The 20,956-nt window shown below is 38.7% G+C and overlaps 1 protein-coding gene across 22 annotated transcripts in view; it reads left to right on the top strand.

The window, feature by feature from the left end:
- Positions 1-20,956, top strand: part of NRXN3 (neurexin 3) — a 970,824-nt gene that overhangs the window by 916,744 nt on the left and 33,124 nt on the right. For 18 of the 22 annotated variants that reach the window (XM_074542546.1, XM_074542536.1, XM_074542534.1 and 15 more), the window contains one exon: positions 14,685-14,760. In XM_074542546.1, the coding sequence (XP_074398647.1) occupies positions 14,685-14,760 (76 nt within the window). Of the gene's footprint in view, positions 1-14,684; positions 14,770-20,956 lie in introns of all 22 variants that reach the window. The other 4 variants (XM_074542544.1, XM_074542542.1, XM_014266168.3 and 1 more) reach the window with 1 other exon arrangement.

The raw sequence follows: 20,956 nt of genomic DNA, 5'->3' as shown, positions 1-20,956 counted from the left end.
GTCTGTAAATTGCATCAATATTTCATTAATTAAATTCATTTTTCTTTCTGTCTCCCTTTTGTTTTGTGTAATTAGGATATAGTCATTTACAGCCAAACCTCTGTTCAGCTGCTATGAAATATTCATTTCCAGTTGCAGCTTGATAATGAAACAGTATCCTGCAGCCCATTCAAACTGTTGCAAGGCAAGGCAAATTACTAAAGGGAAGGGAATAAATTCATTTAAAAAAAAAAACAATGAACTTAAATATGCTCAGTACAAAATGGTTTCAGGCAAAGGAAAAGGCTGCCAGCTAAAATGCAATTTATGTAATACATTGGCAAGGAGGTGGGAAGCCAGTGAATAGAACTTAATGAGTTGACAGCTGTCAAGCGCTCCATGGTGTCAGATTGTAGCATTCGTTTCGATCAATTGCACATTCTGGGTAAGTGGGAGACTTAGGTAAAAGGGATGTCCTGGGACCAGACAGGTAATTTGTTCCACTACCTATGAGGTGCTAAGATTCAAAGCTGCCTGGTAGAGAGGTTACAGAGCTTTACTCTGCACCTGTTGGAAAAGCTGTGTTAGAGCTTGTGAAAGCAAGTTTTGTGGTCTGATGAGTACTGGAGGTGCACCATGGCAGGGTTCTTTTTCTGAGGGTCATTTGCCTTTGGTGTTAAGCTCTGTTGCCATTTACTTCTATAGATGTGCACTGCAGGCTTTTCCCACTGATTAGAAGAATTTGCAAGAAATTCCTGTCTGCAGGAACTTCCATTTGTAGGAACTGTACAGTCACCTCCAATATTTTATTTCATTACAGAACATTAAAGAGAGCAGAATGTTTCTTATGTCCCACCTACCTCAGCCCTGCATAACAGTTTGTTACAGTCCATATGGGAGTTCCATTTTTACAGTGTGAGTCTTTCTGCTCACAAAATATAAAGAACTGGATGCAATCAAGCTAGGCTGCCCAGGGAAGAGGTTGACTCACCATTCCTGGAGGAATTGAAAAGATGTGGCATGTATGGACACGGTTTAGTGATGGAATTGGCAGTGTTAGATTAATGGTTGGACTCAGTGACTTGAATGTTTTCCAACCCAAACAATTTCAGAATTCTATAATCTTTCTTCAGATGCTTTACACAGCTCTGTCCTCAAGGTACTGTCAGAGCAATTTATAAACATTTGCTTCCAAGAGATACATGTGTATCTTCACTATCTTAAATTAAAAATTAAACCATGGTGTGCTGACATATTACCAGCCCTGTAAAGGGTCATTGCAAATCAGTGGCAGAGGCATCCTGGCACTCAGCTCTTCTGTGTAATTTCACAGTTGTGTAAAGTGGGCAGGCAGACTTGGTGAAAATAATGAACTCCTCTCACCTGAGATTTCTGAATCAAAAGAAATCTCACTGACTGCAGTCTTTTACTTGCAAATTGCTGTCTGAAGTCTGCTAATAATGGTGAGACATTTAGTAACAGCTGCTAGTAATTGGACTCAATTGCAGGATTTCTTAGAAACGCTTTTTCCATCCTCAAGCATTTCAGAGGAATACAGTGTCATCCTCTGGAGTTCTGACAACTTCACTGCATGTCCCACGGTGCAGAAATGCACGTGCTTTGATTTTACTTGCTGTTGCCAGTCAAAATCCTGATATGGACATAACTATGCCAATTATTGTCAGCTGAGTTTGAAACACTCATAGGAGGTGTAACTCTGCTGGCAGAAGGCCTTCTTCAGTCAGCATTGCTGGACCTAAAAGGAGGAGCTCTGCCAGCTTGGGTATGCCCTCCTGTCTGTAATGCCAGTAATCTCTTTAGTGTGAGTCGAGCCTACATCTGAAAATGCAGAGGTACCACCTTTTAAATTCAGTGGCTATTATGTCTTGTTTCTGGTACAAGTGAAGCTACAATAATGACACCATTGAAAAGGGAATTTTAAGGGGAGCTGAATTTGTTTCCTCCCAGGAGAGATCAGAACCATACCATCATCTCAAAGCTGTTGCTTTAGGTGTTACAGCAATGGAAGATGGAGTTTTTTCTTAGAACAAGAGTTCTGATTCTTTCTGCTTTTTTAATTCTTATGAAAAAGCAGAAACTGATGTATCAAGAAACCTAAGCATGCACTTTTGTCTGTCTATTTAGGGTCTGGAATATCTTGAATATGGGGTCTCTTGCTACATTTTGGCTCCATCCTGGTCAAGCTGTCCTTTTCTATGTCTTGCTAAAACTAAGGTTAAATCCTCCATGGGCTAAAACTTGGCTGTCCATAGTCTGGAAGACCTGGGTGTTTATTTGTATTACTAAACCCTTTTAATGGGCATTACATTAAAATGGCATAATTTCTTTTGTGATTTCCACTGTTGTCAACACTATCATCAGAATATATGAGAGGAAAAATTTCTCAGAGTTCTACTTTCAACTGGTAAGTGTCTCATTCAAATTCTTTATGCAGAAGCTTCTTCATTTCATAGTGGGCATGAATTTCATGCTATCTTTCAGTACTTGCCAAGAGGTTATTGATGTCAAAAATGCAAAATTGCCACAAAACTGAGTTGAGAAGCAAGTTTACTGACAATAAAAGAATTCTTATGGATTTAGAGCTTCAAATCCTCTCTCCTTCTGATGATGTTCCTTTGGATACTTGTTTCCTACTATCTCCCAAATTACACCATGGAAATCTGAAAGACACAAGGAAGAACCTTGTAGTACTTGATGCCTTTATAGAGAATTGCAGAGAAAAAGAAAGCCTCTTCACTGTGTGTGGAGCGGGTTTGTTGTTTTCCCTTTAAGCAGGTAGAAGTATAGATGATGTCAGCCAGTTCTTGATGGTGTTTAAAGCCTGAATTCCTTTGTCTAGCTCTCTGCTCCGTAAGTGCCTTCCAGCTGAGCATCTCTGGGGCCATTAAAGCTAACTTTGTTCCTTTTTCCATTTTACACAAACACAAAAGATTGATTTGTCTTTACCACAGTTAATCAAACTCACTAGAAAACTAAATAAATAAGCAAGGAAAATGGCCTTCTTATCCTTCGCTGGGCAAATGTTCTGATTAGGCAGGGGCTGCTGAGAAACCCAGCGGTGATAAGTGTTTGTCAGGCTTACTAAGCATGGGAGTCTGCCTTACCCAACAGCAAAATTTTCTTGCATAACAACCATTTGCAGCTTGGACCACTTCATGTGCCATTTAAGTGAAGTTCACTTCAGATTTAATGCTCAGGAGCCATTTGTCATGTTCCACACCTCATGAGGCTGAAGTTTACCTGGTTTCATCAGTATCTGATGGACCAAGTATGTTTTTTAAGCTGATGGGTATATGTTTGATGGGAGTAGATCTCTTTCTTTGATAAAGTTATGATTAGACCAATTTCTGGCTCTAACTTTCCTAAGTTTTCCCCCATGATCCCTGGTGGTAGTGGTAATGATTTCATTTCTCTGTTTACTCTTTTGTTACATGTTTTTTGCTAACATGTGGTGTGAAGTCAGTTTTCTGCACCTCCAGTAAAGGTGTTCGTTTACTCATATTTCAAATGGGAAAAAAATGGCAGTGATAGAAAAGTATGATTTTTAAACATTAGCTCTTTAGCAGTTGTATTTCTGGGTAAAATATGAAATATTGTCTAGAACTTTTTAACTTAATTTTTATTAGATTTGACTGTGATAATGTCAGTATGTTAGTAAGTTAATGGTAATATATACCTTTTGCTTAGTAAAGAGATGTCTCTGTACTAGTGCTGATAATCATTTACATCCTATATTAAGAGAGGAAGGATGGGCTTGTGATTAAGAGGCTATCAATGTTCCTGGGAAATAGGAGTTCTACCACAACCACTTTTGTGTTTATAAACTAATTATTGTTTATAAATTAAAACCATTCATAGCCTTTTTTAGCATGTATGTTGCATATGGGCTTACATATAGGTATTTAGGGGCTATTTTCCTTTGTTAAATGTTGTACTCTCTAACACTATTCAGGGAGCATTTCTAGGTGCTGGTTGGTACCTAATGGGCCAGGATTTATTCTGCATTTATTTCTTCTACTTTATGTTTATTCTGCATTTAAATGTGTGGGAACTGCCTTCCCCTTGTGAGCTAATGTGTGAATCCTGTGAGTAACAGTATTTAAATGCCATTTTCTAAGTGTGGGTTAATGTTTGGAGAGCAGGAGGAATATTTGTCTGGCAAGAATAGTCTAGCGCATTAATGTGAATATTCAAAGATAGTTGTTTATCTTACTGCACTCAGAGGTACTTATAATAATTGCAGAAGTTGTTTTAAGGCACATTTATTCAGAGTCTTTACGTTTATTGTTACTTTATGAATAATATTCCCTGTCACATTAGATTTTAAGTGCCACAGTTTGGACCCGTACTAGGGTATTTTCTCCTTTATGAATTTTACAGCAGTGTCTGCCAACTGTTTGTGGTCAATGTAATAATGAGTAAGAGAAATTAAGAGAGACACAGGGGAGGAGATAAAGAACTCCCCAGTTAAAAAGAAAAAATATGATGTGCAGTTACTGTGCAGGGGGCTGGGGCTGGCTTGCCCACCCCTTCCCGCTGGACGCCAGCAGGATGGCTGGGGCTGGTGCTGCTCGGTGCGGCCGGGGCACAGCGCCTGCCCCTCTGCCAGCCCCCGCTGGCTGCTGTACCCCAGGGACCAGGCTGCACTGCCAGTAGGGCTCAGCGTGTGAGCAGGCTCCTCTGTTCTCCGGAGAACGATGTCTGCTGGGAGAAGGTCTCCCGTATCTTTAATTTCTCGTTAAACCTCATTTGCAAGAGATTATGAGATCCCAGCAGCAGGTGCTGCAGGAAAAGGAGTGCTGCTTTAATAGAAGAAGAACTTGTATAGTTTTATTAAGTGATCACATAAGTAGAAATGCCAGTTAAATTGCACATGTCACTACCTCTTTTCTATACAGTAACTGTACTTTACAGATTTGTTTCTTGTGAATCATTTGTTAGGGGGGAGGGCAACACTGTGTGCAGATTTTGAGGCTTAAGAGATTGTCATTAAAGCTACTGTGCTGCGCTTAGTTATTTATTTCTTGCTCAGAGTGATCCAATCAATAACAGAACAAAATCAAATACAACTCCCTCCCCTCTGAGGAAAAAAGACAAGCTAAATAAAGATGTCCAGGAGAAAATGCCAGCAAACGACATATTGATTTCCAGCAAAGGAGCAAAGTGTAAATGAAAAATATTCTTCTGACACAGTTATTAAGTGCCAGCTAGCACGCAAAGAAAAACCCATTTACTCTTACTAGAGGCTGAGTCTTCAAAGGGCAGCTGATTCATCTCCCATCATTTGAGTCTCTAACTTTCTGAAACATAGGCTTCCCTTTACTAAAGGTAAAGGAGTTTTCTGTACTTAGGCTTTGCTTTGAGAATGTAAAATGTTTACTAAAGTTATGATTGTATGCCAAGCAAGCAGAGAAACTGTTTTCTCTCCATTTTATGGCAATATTAACAGAAGCACGAGTAAAGGGGACAATTTTGCTGACGTCAGATAGCAAATTTATGACAATATCAGGAAAATAAAATCAAGTAACATGTGGGCTCTGATTCAATGTCCTTGGCAATTTGTCCTGGGGCAATTTAAAAAGTAACTGTGTCCCAGTGATCTGCCCTGCCCTTTTGCTGGTGAAGTATGTAACATTTTATTTTTCAGCAAGTGTAGTTCGTAGCCCACCATAATAATAAAATTATTTCTGTGGCCATTTAACATAATATATTAGTATGTGTACCTGAGGGACTAGAGCACACACCAGCAGTATGCTAAATTCTGCCAATAGTCTGGCTTTTTCCTACATACCTATAAGAATCTTTATTCAGCATTTGCTTCCTGTGTCCTGCTTTAAGCAGATGCTGAAAAGAGCAGGAAGTTGAAGTTTATGCTGCTCTATGTGTTCAGATGATTGTTGGTTCTTCTCAGTGGGATAATGGCACAGGGGAGAACACACTATATCTATTTTCAGATCATTTCCTAAAAGAAATGCCTTTCACTTAAAGTCTTTTGGACAAGAATTGGGAAACACCATTGTGCAGATTAATGTAATATTCAGAAAGTCACATTTATGAGCAGTGTTTGAATTTCACCAAATTGTTCTTCCAGCAGCTCTCACTGACCTTAGAGTGGGAGTTGTTGTGGGGTCAGCTGTAGAGGTTTGATTTTTAGCATTAAGCTTTTTAGTTACTTAAGTTCATGATGGGAATACCTTCTGTACCTTCCTTAGGGAGTTTTCACCTGCACCATCTGCATAACTGTGGTTATATAACACAGGACTGATGGTTTCTGTTTCAAGTAACAGTTTCTTTCAATAAGAAATAAAATATAATAGCACAGGCTCCTTCATCAAATTATGAAAAGTACAATCAGTCTCAATATTTATCCTGTGTGGTTCTTCCAAGAGTCTCTGTCTTCAGTGTATAGACACACAACTTTCATCTTAAAGGTAGTTGTTTGGAAGAAGGAAAATTCGTATGGAAAGGAGAAATTGGTTGATAAGAGGGGAGAAACAGCTTTGGTGTGAGAGAAGACACTATCTTTTGTATTAAAACCAATAAATGGTTTTTACAGCCCAGTTTAAAGCTCTTGCAAATCTTGAAGGTTACATTGAATAGTCTGGAAAAGGCTTGCCAGTTGATGCTTTCCTAGTTCAAGTCAAAGAGTCTGTTCTGTTCAGAAAGGAAAGAAATAGAAAAGCAAGTGGCTCTGTGGGCCTATGTAATCAATAAACAGCCAATCTAGATTCATGGAAATGAAATTTTATTTATTTATTTAGCTGCTAAATAATATGTAATTTCTTCAGGCCAAGAAATAAATTGAAAGGATTTAGGAGGATTTGCTTATCAGCAGAACACCATGAAGAATTACATTCCTTATGCTTTTGGGAAGGTACATTGAAGTTGGGTTAAGCTGCTGTGGTTCAATACTTCTCTTTCCCCTGTCAGGGTGCCTTGAACAACAGATGAATTAATCCTCCCCGCTTTCCTTTCTACCCTCTTTGCCCTCCCTGCTCTTTCTCTCTCTGCTCACACTGCCTCACAACATCATCACCCTTCCCACTGCCAACAGACAGAGACAAAAGGCAGAAACATGATTTTTCCCTGTTGACTTTCCGCAGCTCAGGCACAGAACAAAGTCTCTGAAATTTGGCATCAAACTTGGTCCAGAAGAGTCAGACTTTACAGTCTTAATGAACTATTGATTTTAGTGAGACAGGCTTTTGGCTTTCAAAGGAATAATTCAAGCTTTCAAAGCTCTTTTTAATCATGACTGCTCATGAATCTAGATTGGCATACAGTTGGGAAGATTATTTTTTGCTTTCTCTTACTTAACTGCCTAGTTCCTTAATCTGTTGTCTGCCATAGCAGTGGACAAATGGCTGATTTTGTTGAGGGGTTGCTCTCTCATGATCCCAACCTAATGCTATAATTTGACAGCAAATCAGGTTTAATATCCAGACAGGAACAGGCAGCCAGGAGATGCACTTCTGCTGGGCTGCTGTTGAAGGGTGCATGCCAGCTGGATACCCACCAGCCTCTTGGTAGGTAACACACCAGCCCCAGTCACAGGACCCAAGGGAATGGCCTCAAGTTGTGTCAGGGGAGGTTGAGAGTGGCTATCAGGAAGAAGTTCTTTACCCACAGGGTGGCTGGGCACTGGAAAAGGCTCCCCAGGGAAAGTGGTCACAGCCTGAAGCCTGACAGAGTTCAAGAAACATTTGGACAAAGGGCACAGGATGTTATCCTTGGGCACATGATGTTATCCTTGGGGCTGTCCTGTGCAGGACCAGGAGGTGGACTTTGATGATCCTGGGGGGTCCCTTCCAACTCAGAATATTCTGTGATTCTGGCTTTGAGCACAGCAAACTGAAAGGCCGTGCTGGATAGCTTTGCTGCCTGCTTTGCCATGACAGAGAAATGTGTAATGTGTTTGTATTACAGTGACAGAGAAGATGCAAATATGGATTTAGAGTGATTAGATTGGACTGAAGATAGATGGAGCAAGCCCTTGCCTATTAGAGCATATACACTAATGGTATTCATTACCATTAGGATGGCTTAGGTAACTGCTTGACCTCAGTGCTAATGGTTTCTGGTATTTCTTGGAGACTTCTCCATAGTTGGTAAAGATCACTACTGAGATTTTTCTTAGTCACAATAACACCTTTTTTGCTCTTAATTTTATCCTTTTTTGAAGCACTCTAAATAGTTAATCATTCTTCCTGATGTCCTTTGTGACGCCTGTAAAAATTTATCATAGCTTAAGTCCTTTTTAGATCAAGTTCTGATGTTTAGTTTTCACTAAACCTGTCTCATTCATACATCTGTCAAGTTCTTTTCTCTTTTCAGTGGCTCTTCTCTGAATTGACTAAAATTACTCCTAATCTTTTGGCATTGAATTGTCCAAAACGAAACGTAGTGAGCCATTCTCTCTTGCTGCAAATTGTTGCAGTCTGGTTGAAATCAATGCCAATTTAAACAAACAGAAGATTTGGTCCTCTTGGTTTTTATTTACCTCAAATTAGCTATATGAGGAAAAATTATTAGTTTAATGTTCTCTGATGCATTGCCTCTGCAGAGGCAGACAGAACCTCAGCATTAGTATGTGGGGGTGCAAAGGGCTTGCACATATTTGTGACTGTGTCTGTCCCATGATAAGAAAATGCATGTTGTTCTATCTGGTAATGAGATTTATACGCTTTAGCAAAAGACAGGAAACCCAAGACTCCCCTAAAAAGTTTATACAGTCCCAGATTGCAGCTGCTTTTGTAATGCTTCATTATGATTTTTGCAACATTTCTAATTTTTTCCCATTTGTATGCAGATTATTGCTATCTGTAAGTAGTAGTTTGAGTTTGTCCAGACTGAGTCTCTCAGGTCTGCTATACTGTAGTGACCTCCAGGGTATTTTGCAAATAAAGATTAATTAAAAAGTGAGAAACAAATGTAACGTGTAGAAAGGACAGATGAAGGATTCTCATTTAATTGAATAGTGTGAACAGAATACGAAAAGTTCTTTAAAAAGCCCAGTTACTAAAGTACAAAAGGTGGAGGTATTCAAACTAGAAATGGCTCCTAATGAGACAGACACTTCATCTGCTATCTTCTTTTGGCATGACAACAAATGCCTTGAGCCTATTCTTTGCCAAGAAACTTCTTGATTTGTAGAAGACTGGACAGCATCACTAACTTCTTGCTATTCTAAAGGGAGCATTTATACTCTATGCTGTTAGGCATAGAGGAAAATATGTAGTCCATAGACCATAATAAATTTGAGATCTATAGAAAATACAGCAGTATAGAAGCAATGGAGGAGGTCAAGTGCTTGTATTTAGGAAAAAGTTTGTTGACTTTCATCTCTGTATATTTTAGGTGTGAAAGGCAAATGCAGTGCCCAGGTTAATACAACTGTATTTCTCCACTCTTGGGAAAATATCTGTGCCTAGCATTTTGTGATGGTCATATTTCAAGTACTGTAAATTGTGGTTCCTCGGTGGCAAATAGATTTACACTTCTCTCACAACAAAGCCTTAAGTGTTGCCTTTCAAATAATGGTGTTGAATTGGAAGTAACATGTATAGTGAGCAGAAGAATTTCAAGAAAAAGGCAAGTAGGAAAATTGAATCCTACTTTATCAAGTCAAGCAACTGCCAAATGTGTAATTCTGCAGGAATTTGTCTAAGGGTTGAATTTATGGGTCCTTGTCTTTTCTCTCCCTCTAGAAGGGAGAACTCCATCATTCCTGGGTGTGTTTTTTATAATTTCATAAAGCTGTTCTGTGACAGAGCTTATTTTATCCAGCATTCTTAATATTTCTTAAATAGTGGTGTACCCAAACAGCAAGGTGTCAAAAAAACTTTGCAATTGGGAAAGGAAGATTCAGCACCTGCCATTTTGTGTAGAACAAAGGAGCAAGGGTTAGGGATCTGATACATAAATTAGGGCTTTGGGCAATTTAAACATGGGACAGGAATGGAGTCGTCTTGAGCAAGTCTTGCCACAACATTCCAAATTTCCTTGCACTACATATCCCACACCAGTACATACAGTGTAATGAACAAAGATTATAGAACTATCACCATGTCAAGATTGAAGAGGCCCTTAGAGTGAATAATTAGGAGGAGGTGATTACAGAACTAATAATTCATGGAAAGGAATGGGGAGCCAATTCAGTGAAATAGAAAGAATTTGAAGGTAAGTATGCCCATAAATCCTCTGGGGTGGACTCAGAGTTTAGCACTTTCTCCTACCCTGGTTTTATTCCAAAGCAATTTCATTAAACACTAGAGAGAGGGAGAGAAAAAATAATAATATAAATCCCATAAAAAATCTTTCAGAGGAAGGAATAAAAAGGGTTCCTGCCAGAGAGAAATTTTATTGAAAGTTATTATAATACCTATCTTTAGTTTTATGGCCTTTAATACAGGCCAAGTAATTTCAAAGCTGGGATTCTTTAGAAATGAAATACATATTTTAAAATAGTATAGTGTGACTTATTATTTTTAATATAGAATTTAGCTAATATAGGGAAGAGAAAAATATTTTCTCTCTCATGTTCTTTCCAATGAAAACACAAACATCATTTCCATCACAGCATATGGAGAAGTTTCATTACTATCCTTTTGCTGTACATAAGAATGTTTAGCATTTACTATCCTTAGATCACTGGGCAGACACTAAAGCATTAATCCACTTACTTTCCCTGGGGCCAGTGGGTGAGTATAATGAGAACCATTTCAAAAATGGGGAAAAGTGACCAGAAATGGGGTAGTGCTTTTGCTTACTGCCTCACAGTGAGCTGTTTATGATGTGAAGAAATTATCTTAGTGGATTGATTTCCAGGGTCTCTGCTCAGTAGCCTCTCCTGTCTCGTGGAACCAGCAAGTTTAATAAACATCCATTGAAAATTCCCAGCTCCAGGAGGGTCTTGAAAGGTAAAAATTCCCGTTACAAGAAGTAATGGCCTTCTGGATGTTTTGTTGACCCGGTTCCTGTGGTCAGGAATTTGCTGTTCTTTCTCATAAATAGTTTTATTCCTTTGGGATGATTCAGATGTTGGTATCTGAGCGGAAGGTGTATGGAAAACCAATATGTGGTGGGACTAGAAAATCAGTTAGTGATGAATTGTGATGGAAAGTACTGAGATTAAAAATACAAGATAGGAAATGGCAAGACAGATTAGTGTACTTATCTTTTCTGTGGTTTCTAGAGATCTTGTTAATGACCTTGACTTAAATCTAACACCACTTCTGGAGGTTTTTTCTTTTTCTAACCCTCATTTTTATACACAAAATCAACAGGATGGGATAAAGAGCAATCACCAAGCAAAAAAAAAATTAATATCAGGTGAAATAGTATGTAATAGAGATGGAGAGGAAAGATGGAGATTAATTGATAAAATCATGCGTGGAACCAGTCATGAAAAAGTGCAAATAGAGGTTGAAGTTGCCAGGGTTGATGAGTACTGCACATCACATATTTGCATTTTGTCTGAGTCTGGCTTACTGTGCCCTTCTCTGTTCAGAGCCAACACAAGCTGCAAGAGGATTTTATGGCAGGAAATCTAGTACCCATATCAGAGTGCAACATAAATGTGTTGCATGTACTGCCTTAAGCTGCTTATGAGATGGGAAATTAAACAGGAAAAGAAACAAGGGCCAGGCTTCATGACTTTCCAGGTTGTGGTACAGGGACTTCCCAAACTAGACATAGGGTAATTAATAGGTCTGGTAATTAATAGGATGTTTTGACCCTCAGTTTGGCTGATCACTTCCAAAATGCTCTAAACTTTTATTATCTACCAGTGTCCTGTTGCATGGAGGTGTCCAGTTAAAAAAAAAAAAACCAAACCTTCCTGGTTTCATATGATGCCCCCAATAAGTAAGAGGAAAAAAATAGTTATAAAGGAACTCCTTATTCTTTACAAATACTAAATCACATTGTCAGTTCAATTGGATTTGATTCCATGTTAATGTTGCATGAAGCCTTTGATCTGAGCAAGTAAGTGGGTAATCAAATAGGTATAGCAGCTGATAAGTGACAACAACACATTGTCATCATTTTTGTGTTTATTTCCTACTGGAGCAAATAATCACTGTTTTTCTATGAGAAGTGTGAATTTTCAGATGTTCAACTAAAACCAAAATCCACCTGATCTAAATTTAACCTGGAAAGCAAAACCAATTGCCAGGGGTTTAGCACTGTCTGAGCAAGGTCTTCTAGTAGTGATGGGTAGTTTATTCTTTATTCACAGTACTGTCCTTAATTTATTCTTTATTCACAGTGCCATCCTTACCCTTAGACAACTACAGTATGAATCTCCAGTTTCCATAACTACATTTCCCCAGCTTAAAAATTTCTAGCAGTATAGCCTTGTTTACTAAATTGTACTAAATTACTTTACATTGCTGCAATTAAAAACTATTATCTTTTTACCCAGGACAGCTGCATTTGACTGTTGGAGGATGTGATTACTGTATTAGTTATAAAGTTTCTGGGGATAAATAATACTTCCTAAAACATATGTGACAGGACTAGGAGAATTGAAATAAGTAAATTTCTATTTTGTGCATTTCTCCTTTCTTGTCCCCTTACTGAGCAGACAAAATTTTAAAGCCAGCTTGTCTTAAGAGAAGTCAGCAGGATTTCAACAGAATTCTTCAACTTTCTATGACTGAAGGAAGATCTTAAAAAAATGACCTTGACATGTGAGGCAGGAACATATTACCTTCAGTTCCTTTTAATCTTGACTCCCAATGGAAGCAAGGTTGTAGAAGGATTTAATGAAAGTATTTAAGCATGAAACTACTGCAAGATAGCATGCCACAAAACATTGTCAAATGTCCATGCTGGGTATGACTGAGTAACGCATAAAATACTTCATGACTGGCTTTTTCACAGATACTCTATTTTTATAATTTTTACTTGCAACTGACCTCTCCTATTTTTCTTTCTTGGCTCAATCTAAGCCACTGAAATCAAGATTAAAGGATCATTAGGTTCAATCTGATCTTTCTGACTGACTTCTTGGTTCTCTTTTTTTCCCCTTAGCTCAAATACAAACAGAGACAGGGAGGGTAAGGAGCTTCTAGGGATCAGAGGTATTTCCTAGTGCTGGGAGCACAGGAGGCTAAAGAAAGGGCAGAGTCCTCAGAACTCTTTTGTAAAGGGAAGAAGGAACATGTTGGAGGCAGCCATAGCAGATATAAAAATGTAAAGGAGACCTTATTTAAAGATGGAGAATCTTTAGGGATAAGGGATAAGGATTTGATTGTCTTGTTGAGATGTGTGATTCCCAGCAATGTTCACCTAGAGTACTGAAGTGCAGCTGTCCTGCTCCCGAGTTCAGCACTGCTTCCTGCCTGGTGAGGAGCATTTCAGTTGTTTTGTTTCAGGAGTCTTCCCGCTGATCCTACTGCTTGGCAGAATAGGCAGCTCTCTGCAAGGAAGAGCTGTTAAGGGAGACAGTTTCACCAGAAGCCGTGGTTGAGCCAGTGCTGCTGAGCTGGGGTAATTTTGTATTGTGCACAGGAACATTACAACCTGTGTCCAGAGGCTGCCACAGGCTCTCCCTAATGGTCTGCATTACTAATTCAACTAATTGCAGCAATTACAGGCAGGAGATGCTGCTGGGAAGAGACACCAGTACACGTCTCTCTAACATGCTGCAGTACATGCTGCTCATTAATTAGAGCAGTACGCACACAGAAAGAAAAAATATAAAAAATGAAAACTAAAAAAAAAAAAAAAAAAAAGAAGAAGAAAATATCACCAGCTGGAAATACAAAGGAATGTGATCAAACCTGTAACGTTTGTGAATAGTTACACATTGGTTTAACCCTTTCAGAATCAGACTTTACATCTGGTCAGCCTAGTTGCATCCACATCCCTGTTCACTTGCTAAGCAAGGAGGTGAGGTTGCATGTTGGGCATACCTGACATATGCAGCAGTTCCTCATCATGCAACAAGTGAGCTGCACAGATATTTACTGTGTGGATCAACACCATATTTCCAGCCCAAGAGGTGCATTAACAGAGCAGGAATTATGTCTGCCCCAGAGTGGTGCATCGGGCACAGCAAAGAGTGCTGCTAGCTGAGCAATATGTATTGTCTGGGTCCATACTGTATATTTCCTTTGCAGAAAGCATGTTGAATCTGAGCATGCCTCACATGGTAGGTCTCTCAGGAAGTGCCTTCTGGCTGGCCCTACATGATACTGGTGTTTGTGGAGGAGCCCAGCCTCCTCCCAGCAGACACATCTACAGCGGCTGCTCAGGGCAGTTTGCCAGTCAAGCAGGCTTTGTAGCCCACTGTACCTTGTTCAACAGCACCAGAGTGATCCCCTTGCTGCCCTAAACAGCCCAGCAGGTGCACAGCACCTGTGCACACCTGAAATATTCAGCAGCACAGGATAGGCACTGTTTCTCCGACAGGAGACTCCAGCTCAATGGAGGACACATTTACATAGGCATATTAACATGGTAATGTGTTTATACTAATTTTGTTTCCTGTGACCCCAAAGAAATTGGGGAGCACCAAAACATAGTTTTAACATAACAAAATGGAGTGCTTGGTACAACTTGAATATTTTAAAAGTTAAATTTGTGAAACCTTGGATATTTAGCTGCCTCTGTAATAGCTTCTTGACTTGCAAATATCTTACTTTTGTTTTCTTTTGTTCCTTTGCTTCACATGCCAGACAACAGATGACATCGTTTCATCAGCTGAATGTTCTAGTGATGATGAAGATTTCATTGACTGTGAACCCAGTACAGGTAAGTCAGGTCAGTCGTGTTTTGCTTGCTTTCTGATTTCATTTGCAAAAAACAATGCATACATATATTTTATATGTGTGTGAATGTATACATATATAATTATATATGTATATATGTGTGTGTATATGTGTATATATACGCACTCATGTATATATACACTGTATATAAAATAAGAAACTATACAGCCAAGCATCAGATCCCATGGACTTGGCAACAGCAAAACACCGATATGTAGTCACTATTTGCTTTATATAAAGTTGTTCGCATGGAGAGGCAAACTTTCTAAAAGTGATTCCAGCTAATAGTCACATATTTCTAGATGTTACTTTACTAACAATGTGAGAAGAAAAAATCAATATGGAGTGTGACAAATAATGAAGATTTATGAAGTGGAGAGGGTGAACCTTTGAAAACAGAAGAGAAAAGTGAAATAAAACTAAGTTATTAGCGATGTTTAATCTTTCTTAATTACTCTGAAGATGTATGTTAAGGGATACATTTGTCCATGGGATTTTGAGTACAGTTAACATGGTAATGTGTTTATACTAATTTTGTTTCCTGTGACCCCAAAGAAATTGGGGAGCACCAAAACATAGTTTTAACATAACAAAATTAGTAGTAATTCTTGCCTTGTTATCTGCAGTGATGCTTCAAAATGTATCCATTAAAGAGTCAGAAGGACTGGCCATGTGGAACTGACTCAACTTCTCCCTTTCAGATACATTTTGATAAATTGATGGCTTTTCTTTCTGGTGAGATATTTTATGTGGTATCCAGCAGGCAACTGCAGTCTACTTTATTTCTTACAGGCTTTTTCAAGTCTTCTTTTTTGAGGCTTGCCATGAGTTAAGCATTTCTATAATAGAGAACAGACATCATCGAATTTCTGTGTACATTTAAAAGAAAAAGAGGAATTTTGGTTAGAATTTTTGTCTTTCAAAGTGAAACATATAAATAGCTTGAGGGGGTCCTTTCATTTGGCTTTGTTTTGTTTGTTTTTGCTTTGTTTTATTTGGGATGATGGGGGGTTTTTTCTTACAAAAAATACCAAGAAAGTATTATAAATGTTCTGTTTCTAATTTCCTGAAGCCATTTGAGTAATACAATAATAACATAAAAATTCACCCAAGGCTAGTGCTTTCACATTTCTTTTCAATTTGTCATGATGTACCTGCATTTTTAGTAGAACTTGGTCTTGTTGTAACCTGAGATTGGCATTGGATTGTAGCTGGGAACTTCCACCCATACTCTTGACTTCCCTCTGATGACAGTGAAGACAGTGACACAGACTGTTGCTAACAGGTAGTTCAGCCTACTTGCCATCTCTTTCTTCACAGATCTCTATGAATTTTTCTACTCCCCATCTGTAGGAAAATCAGTCAAAATATAACTAGATTGTGAAGTAAAAAAGCAAACAATGGGGGTACTGAGAGTTTAAATAAAAATAGTAATAAAATGCCAGCACAGTGATTGTAAGGAAAGTGAGGCATGAGAGTAATAGGACCATGGACACAAGGGCAAAGTTATTGCAACTGACATGCAAATAAATGAAGTCACTTCATTAAAGCTTCACTAACATATGAAGACTTCTTTTTTTGAATTTGTATTCTTATTGTAATGTATTTCAATTAAAGGAAAAAAGGATGTCTTTATCAGCCCCTTGTAAATTTTTGTTTAAAAAAATCACAGTAACTTCAGCAGCTACAATATTTTCATCTTGTGCTGCCAGTGGAAAAACCAAAGTTTGAGTAGAAATTTGGAAAAACAGCATGTTTAGCATGAAATTTCATAGTGCTGTACAGCAACATTTCCAGACTAAAAATACCTCCTTCCTGACACAGTTAAAAATCTAATGCTACAAGCAGGTACAAACTGGATTTGTAAAAATTACTTGCTTTTGAAAATCCTGCTAAGCATTACAGTTGGCAGATAGAAGTGCCTACAGACGTTTGAATATCTGCTGTGCAAAATAACATGATTCTCTGAAAATCTGCTGAAGGTTCTCTCCTAAACTACCAGGCATTCTTGTAAATTTCCCCAGTATCTTTCATTGCACCCTACTCCTCCTGCATAGGAGGGTAGACCACATAAGCCACTGAAATCTGATTCTTTTCTAGGGAATTACTGTGACATTGAGAATAAAAGTTAGCTTGATTATATGTAAAAATAAGTCTCCCAGATGGTCTTTGCTGATGAAATCTGCACTTCCAGATTTTGAGTTCTTCTGCTTTCAGAGGTGCTGGTGTACAGAATTGCCAGAAGGAGGAGGAATATGCAGGTCCTTTTTGCATAAACTTAACTCATTGCATCATAATAAGAAGGAAAAGTAGCAGGTTTATGGGGTTTCTCATTTTCTTTGTCTGTCTTATTGTCTGCATTCTCAGTGCATAGTGTCTGCCACACAGGCAGTATCAAAGCACTCATTCAGCCCATTCTGCTCTGGAGCACTAAAGCAATCTGAGCCAGCTTATCAAAATCCAGTAGTGCTGGCTTGGCTGAGCAGATGTGTTTGCCTTTACACTTCACCAGCCAAGTCAGAATTCTGGCCACATGCCAAGATCTGGTATTTAAATATGTACATTGTGGAGAGAAAAGATCCAGATTATCTTGCTTGTGTTTTCTAGCGTGTGGCTTCAGGTTTTTTTTTAACTTATTGTTGGTTTTTTTTTTAATTGGACTCATTTGAAATTGCTTCATCCTTTTCTGTTGACAGGTCACTGCCTTCTGCCTTGCCTGATCCCTTTTACAGCAGACTGAAAATTAAATGACCTAACCCAGCACAGTCTTCTTTTTGTTGCTCTGATAATGTGTAGCTTTTAAAGCTCTCGAGTTTCTGCCAAATTTGGCCTTCCATCACCCTCAGTGCCATGGTCTAGTAATGTAAAGGTTACTGAACTCACTGCTGCAGCTGTGAGATATGATACACATCGCTATGAACCTGCTGTGCAATAGCCAAGACAAGAGCAGCAGAAAATATTTCCCTGCAGATCAGAAGTTTTCAGATTTCATATGGGTCAGAATCAAATCCCAGTATCTAGAGATATTACTTTGGTCTTGGTCCTTGGAATCAGAGGCAGTACTCTATGTAGAGTCCTTTTGAAGCCTTTGTTTTTGGTGTACTCAGAGGCTGAAAATCATGTCCTCTTTGAGACTAAATACCATGTGAGGACCATTTGGCAGGGTCTTACTGCCACTTAACTCTGATTGACAGTTGAATCTAAGACCTGAATCTCATGTGCATACAATCTGTGTCTGAACACTGCGTCTCTTTCAAAAAAGACAGTGTGAAGGTAATTCCCTAACTCTGCTCTCTTCAGGATTCTCCAGGCCGGCTTGAAACACTATAGCAGGCTGGCTTAGACTTTGTGGCCCCCTTCCAAAAGTAATTTCTTGTTTTTGAATTTTGGTATAAAAACTTCATTTAAAAAACAGGAGCTATCACTGGACTTGTTCTGACTGAGGTAGCTTGCAGACATCACCTGTAGACATGAATGTATACATAAGGAATTATTCTAAGTGACAGCAATGACAGCTGTGGATCCAAAACCCCCCTGTATTTAATGTAATGCAAAAGAAACCAGTTCAGTGACAGAAATTGCCCCCTATTCATCTTATTGCAGATAAGCCTAGATACCCTTAGATCTCTAGATCTGCAGAAGACTTAATCTAAATGATACAGGGGGCAAAAAACCTGTTTATCTGCCCTGAAGAAACATTTGCTTAACAGTCAAGAGAAGATCCTCTTTTATCTCTATGGAAATGCTGCTTGTCCCAGTACACAGCCAAAAATCTTCTTTTTTCTGTGCCAAAACAGATGCTTTTCTCTGGTATGAGTACAGGACTGTCTTCTGGCCTGCTCCAAGGAGATCTGAGGCTCAAATATTCAAGTTCCTCAAAACTCAAGCCAAGGTTCTGAGTCTGTGCTTCTGAGCACAGCTCTGTGGTGGTTTTTTGGTCACTCATCTGCTTTCAGAGAATGTAAGATTTGTAAGGAAAACATCTTTTCAGACAAGGAATGACTAGGAAGCACTGTGAAGAAAGAGCATTTATCTCTTTTCAGTGAAAGGAGGAGCACCCTTACAATCTGATCTTACTGAGACTTGAAAGTCTTGAGGATGATAATTATGCTGTTGCTGTCTCCTCACACCATTGCCCTCGTTCCTGTTAAGGATGTCCATTAGAGGAGCTCTGGCACCAGGCAGGTTGGATGCTGGTGGCCAGGCAGCTGGTTGGGATCATAGCCCAAGCTGCTCCTTGGACTGCTCACAACAGTGAGGCTCAAACACTCACCAATTAGCCTGAAGTCCACAATACAGCCTCTTGAAATGGTCTGTAGGGCTTAATCCTTGTTCCCAGGCTCGACACATCCTGTGTTTCTTCCCTGGTGCAGTTGCCAGTTTTCCCTTCCTATCAGCCCATCAATTTCCAATGTGATTTTCTTTCCCCAGGGAAATTTACTCTGTGTTTCCCAAAAGGCTTCATATATGTAAAGGCTGTCATTGTTTAATCAGACTGGTAAGCCTTTCTGATGGGGGACTAGACACAGCAGTAGATATGCCAGAATCTACAGTTCTTTGCATTGGAAGTTTTGTACACTCACACACAGGATGCACATATCCAACAGATATGCCCTCTGTATCTATAATTTACTGGCCTGTAGCCATCCACCTGCAGCCTGCCTGGGTCAGAGATTGATTTGTGGAAAACAAGCATAATCTTTCTTCCAAAACAGCTGGCACAGTACAAAAACCAATATGTAGGAAGTGAAGAGTCCACTGAAGAAACCAAAAGAAGTGTTGATTTGGCTGTTGTCCTCCATAACTGCATCAACCTTCCTGAAGCACCCAGGGAATTTTCACTGTTCTCCTAACTGGAACACTCCCCACAATCCAGTGCTCAGTTACCCACATTCTTTCCTTCTGACAAGCAGGAATGCTTCCTCATTTCTCATGTTGTGAGTGAGAAATGGCCTTTAAAGTTGTGTGCATGCCTCTGAGTACTCATAGAAATAGACTTCCAATCTCATAAGCTGAATCCCATATGGACCCAAAGGACAGGGGCTCATCCACAGCACTTCCCAGGGTCTAATAGCATCACTTGTTTGGTGGAATTTCCTAGCTACAATCTTACAGCCAAAACAAAATCAAATGAGTTTTACAATCGTGCAGATGACTTACAGGAAGTTTTGTTTTCTTTTTAGTTTTGTGTTTCTTTTTTTTTTTTTTTTTTTACATTAGGAATACTGAGATTGATTTTCAGCATATTGGTCTTTCTATCTATGTAAGGTCCAAAGGCCCCACCCATGAGGATATTTTATCTATATATGCACTATATCTATACAGTATGCATATATATCTACTTGCTAAGCAATAAATGACCAATATCAGCAGTAGTCCCTATCATCCAATCACATGTTTACACAGAAATTCATGCCTTCATCTAACCCTGGCATTCGCTGATGTGGACAGATGCATGATATTGTTATTTCTTGGTGAACAAAGCACGTTAATTTCTTTTTTTGTTTGATTTTTTCCTTCTTCCTTTTATTTACTTCTTTGATTTTAATTGATAATTTCATCTACCAATTAGCCTTGGGGTAGGGTGGGGCAGGGAGAACAAAAAAATTATACAGGTATATCAATCGATATATACACATCTGCTCCGTGTATATATAGATAGATATATACATTGTATATATTTGAAGAACATTTTCTGTCGTTTCACCTCATCTTGTGCCGCATGAATTTTTGGTGATTGATATTTTAGTTTCTTTTATATTTCTTTCCTTTTCGTTTTTTTTGGCTCGTAATCGTGCCATACTGCTAATTTTTAATTTTTAAAATCATCGCTGTACTTCTCAATTTATATTTTTGGAGTTTTTCCAACAAAATAATGGTTTCATCATCTCAAGAATGAGATATAGATCTGCAAACCAATAAAGGCAACAAAATCTTTTCTTGCCATCCTCAAGAAATTCACATTTTTTGATATCCCAAGAAAGTTGTGTTTAAAAGAATGAAGAGTCTTACCTCTCCTTTATTTTTATTTTCCTACTTTTTTAAACTTCTGCAAAGTCTCTATCCTTCTTTTCCCCTTTTCCTTTTTTTTCAATTGAGTTCAGAGAAAAAAACACCCAGAAGGAAAAAAACCCTCCCCTTTACCCTGCATATTCCCAGGAAAAACTCTTCCAATGTAA

Source organism: Zonotrichia albicollis, chromosome 6 (genome assembly GCF_047830755.1).
Source record: "Zonotrichia albicollis isolate bZonAlb1 chromosome 6, bZonAlb1.hap1, whole genome shotgun sequence".
Lineage (NCBI taxonomy): Eukaryota > Metazoa > Chordata > Aves > Passeriformes > Passerellidae > Zonotrichia > Zonotrichia albicollis.
This window is presented reverse-complemented; position numbering and strand designations above follow the sequence as displayed.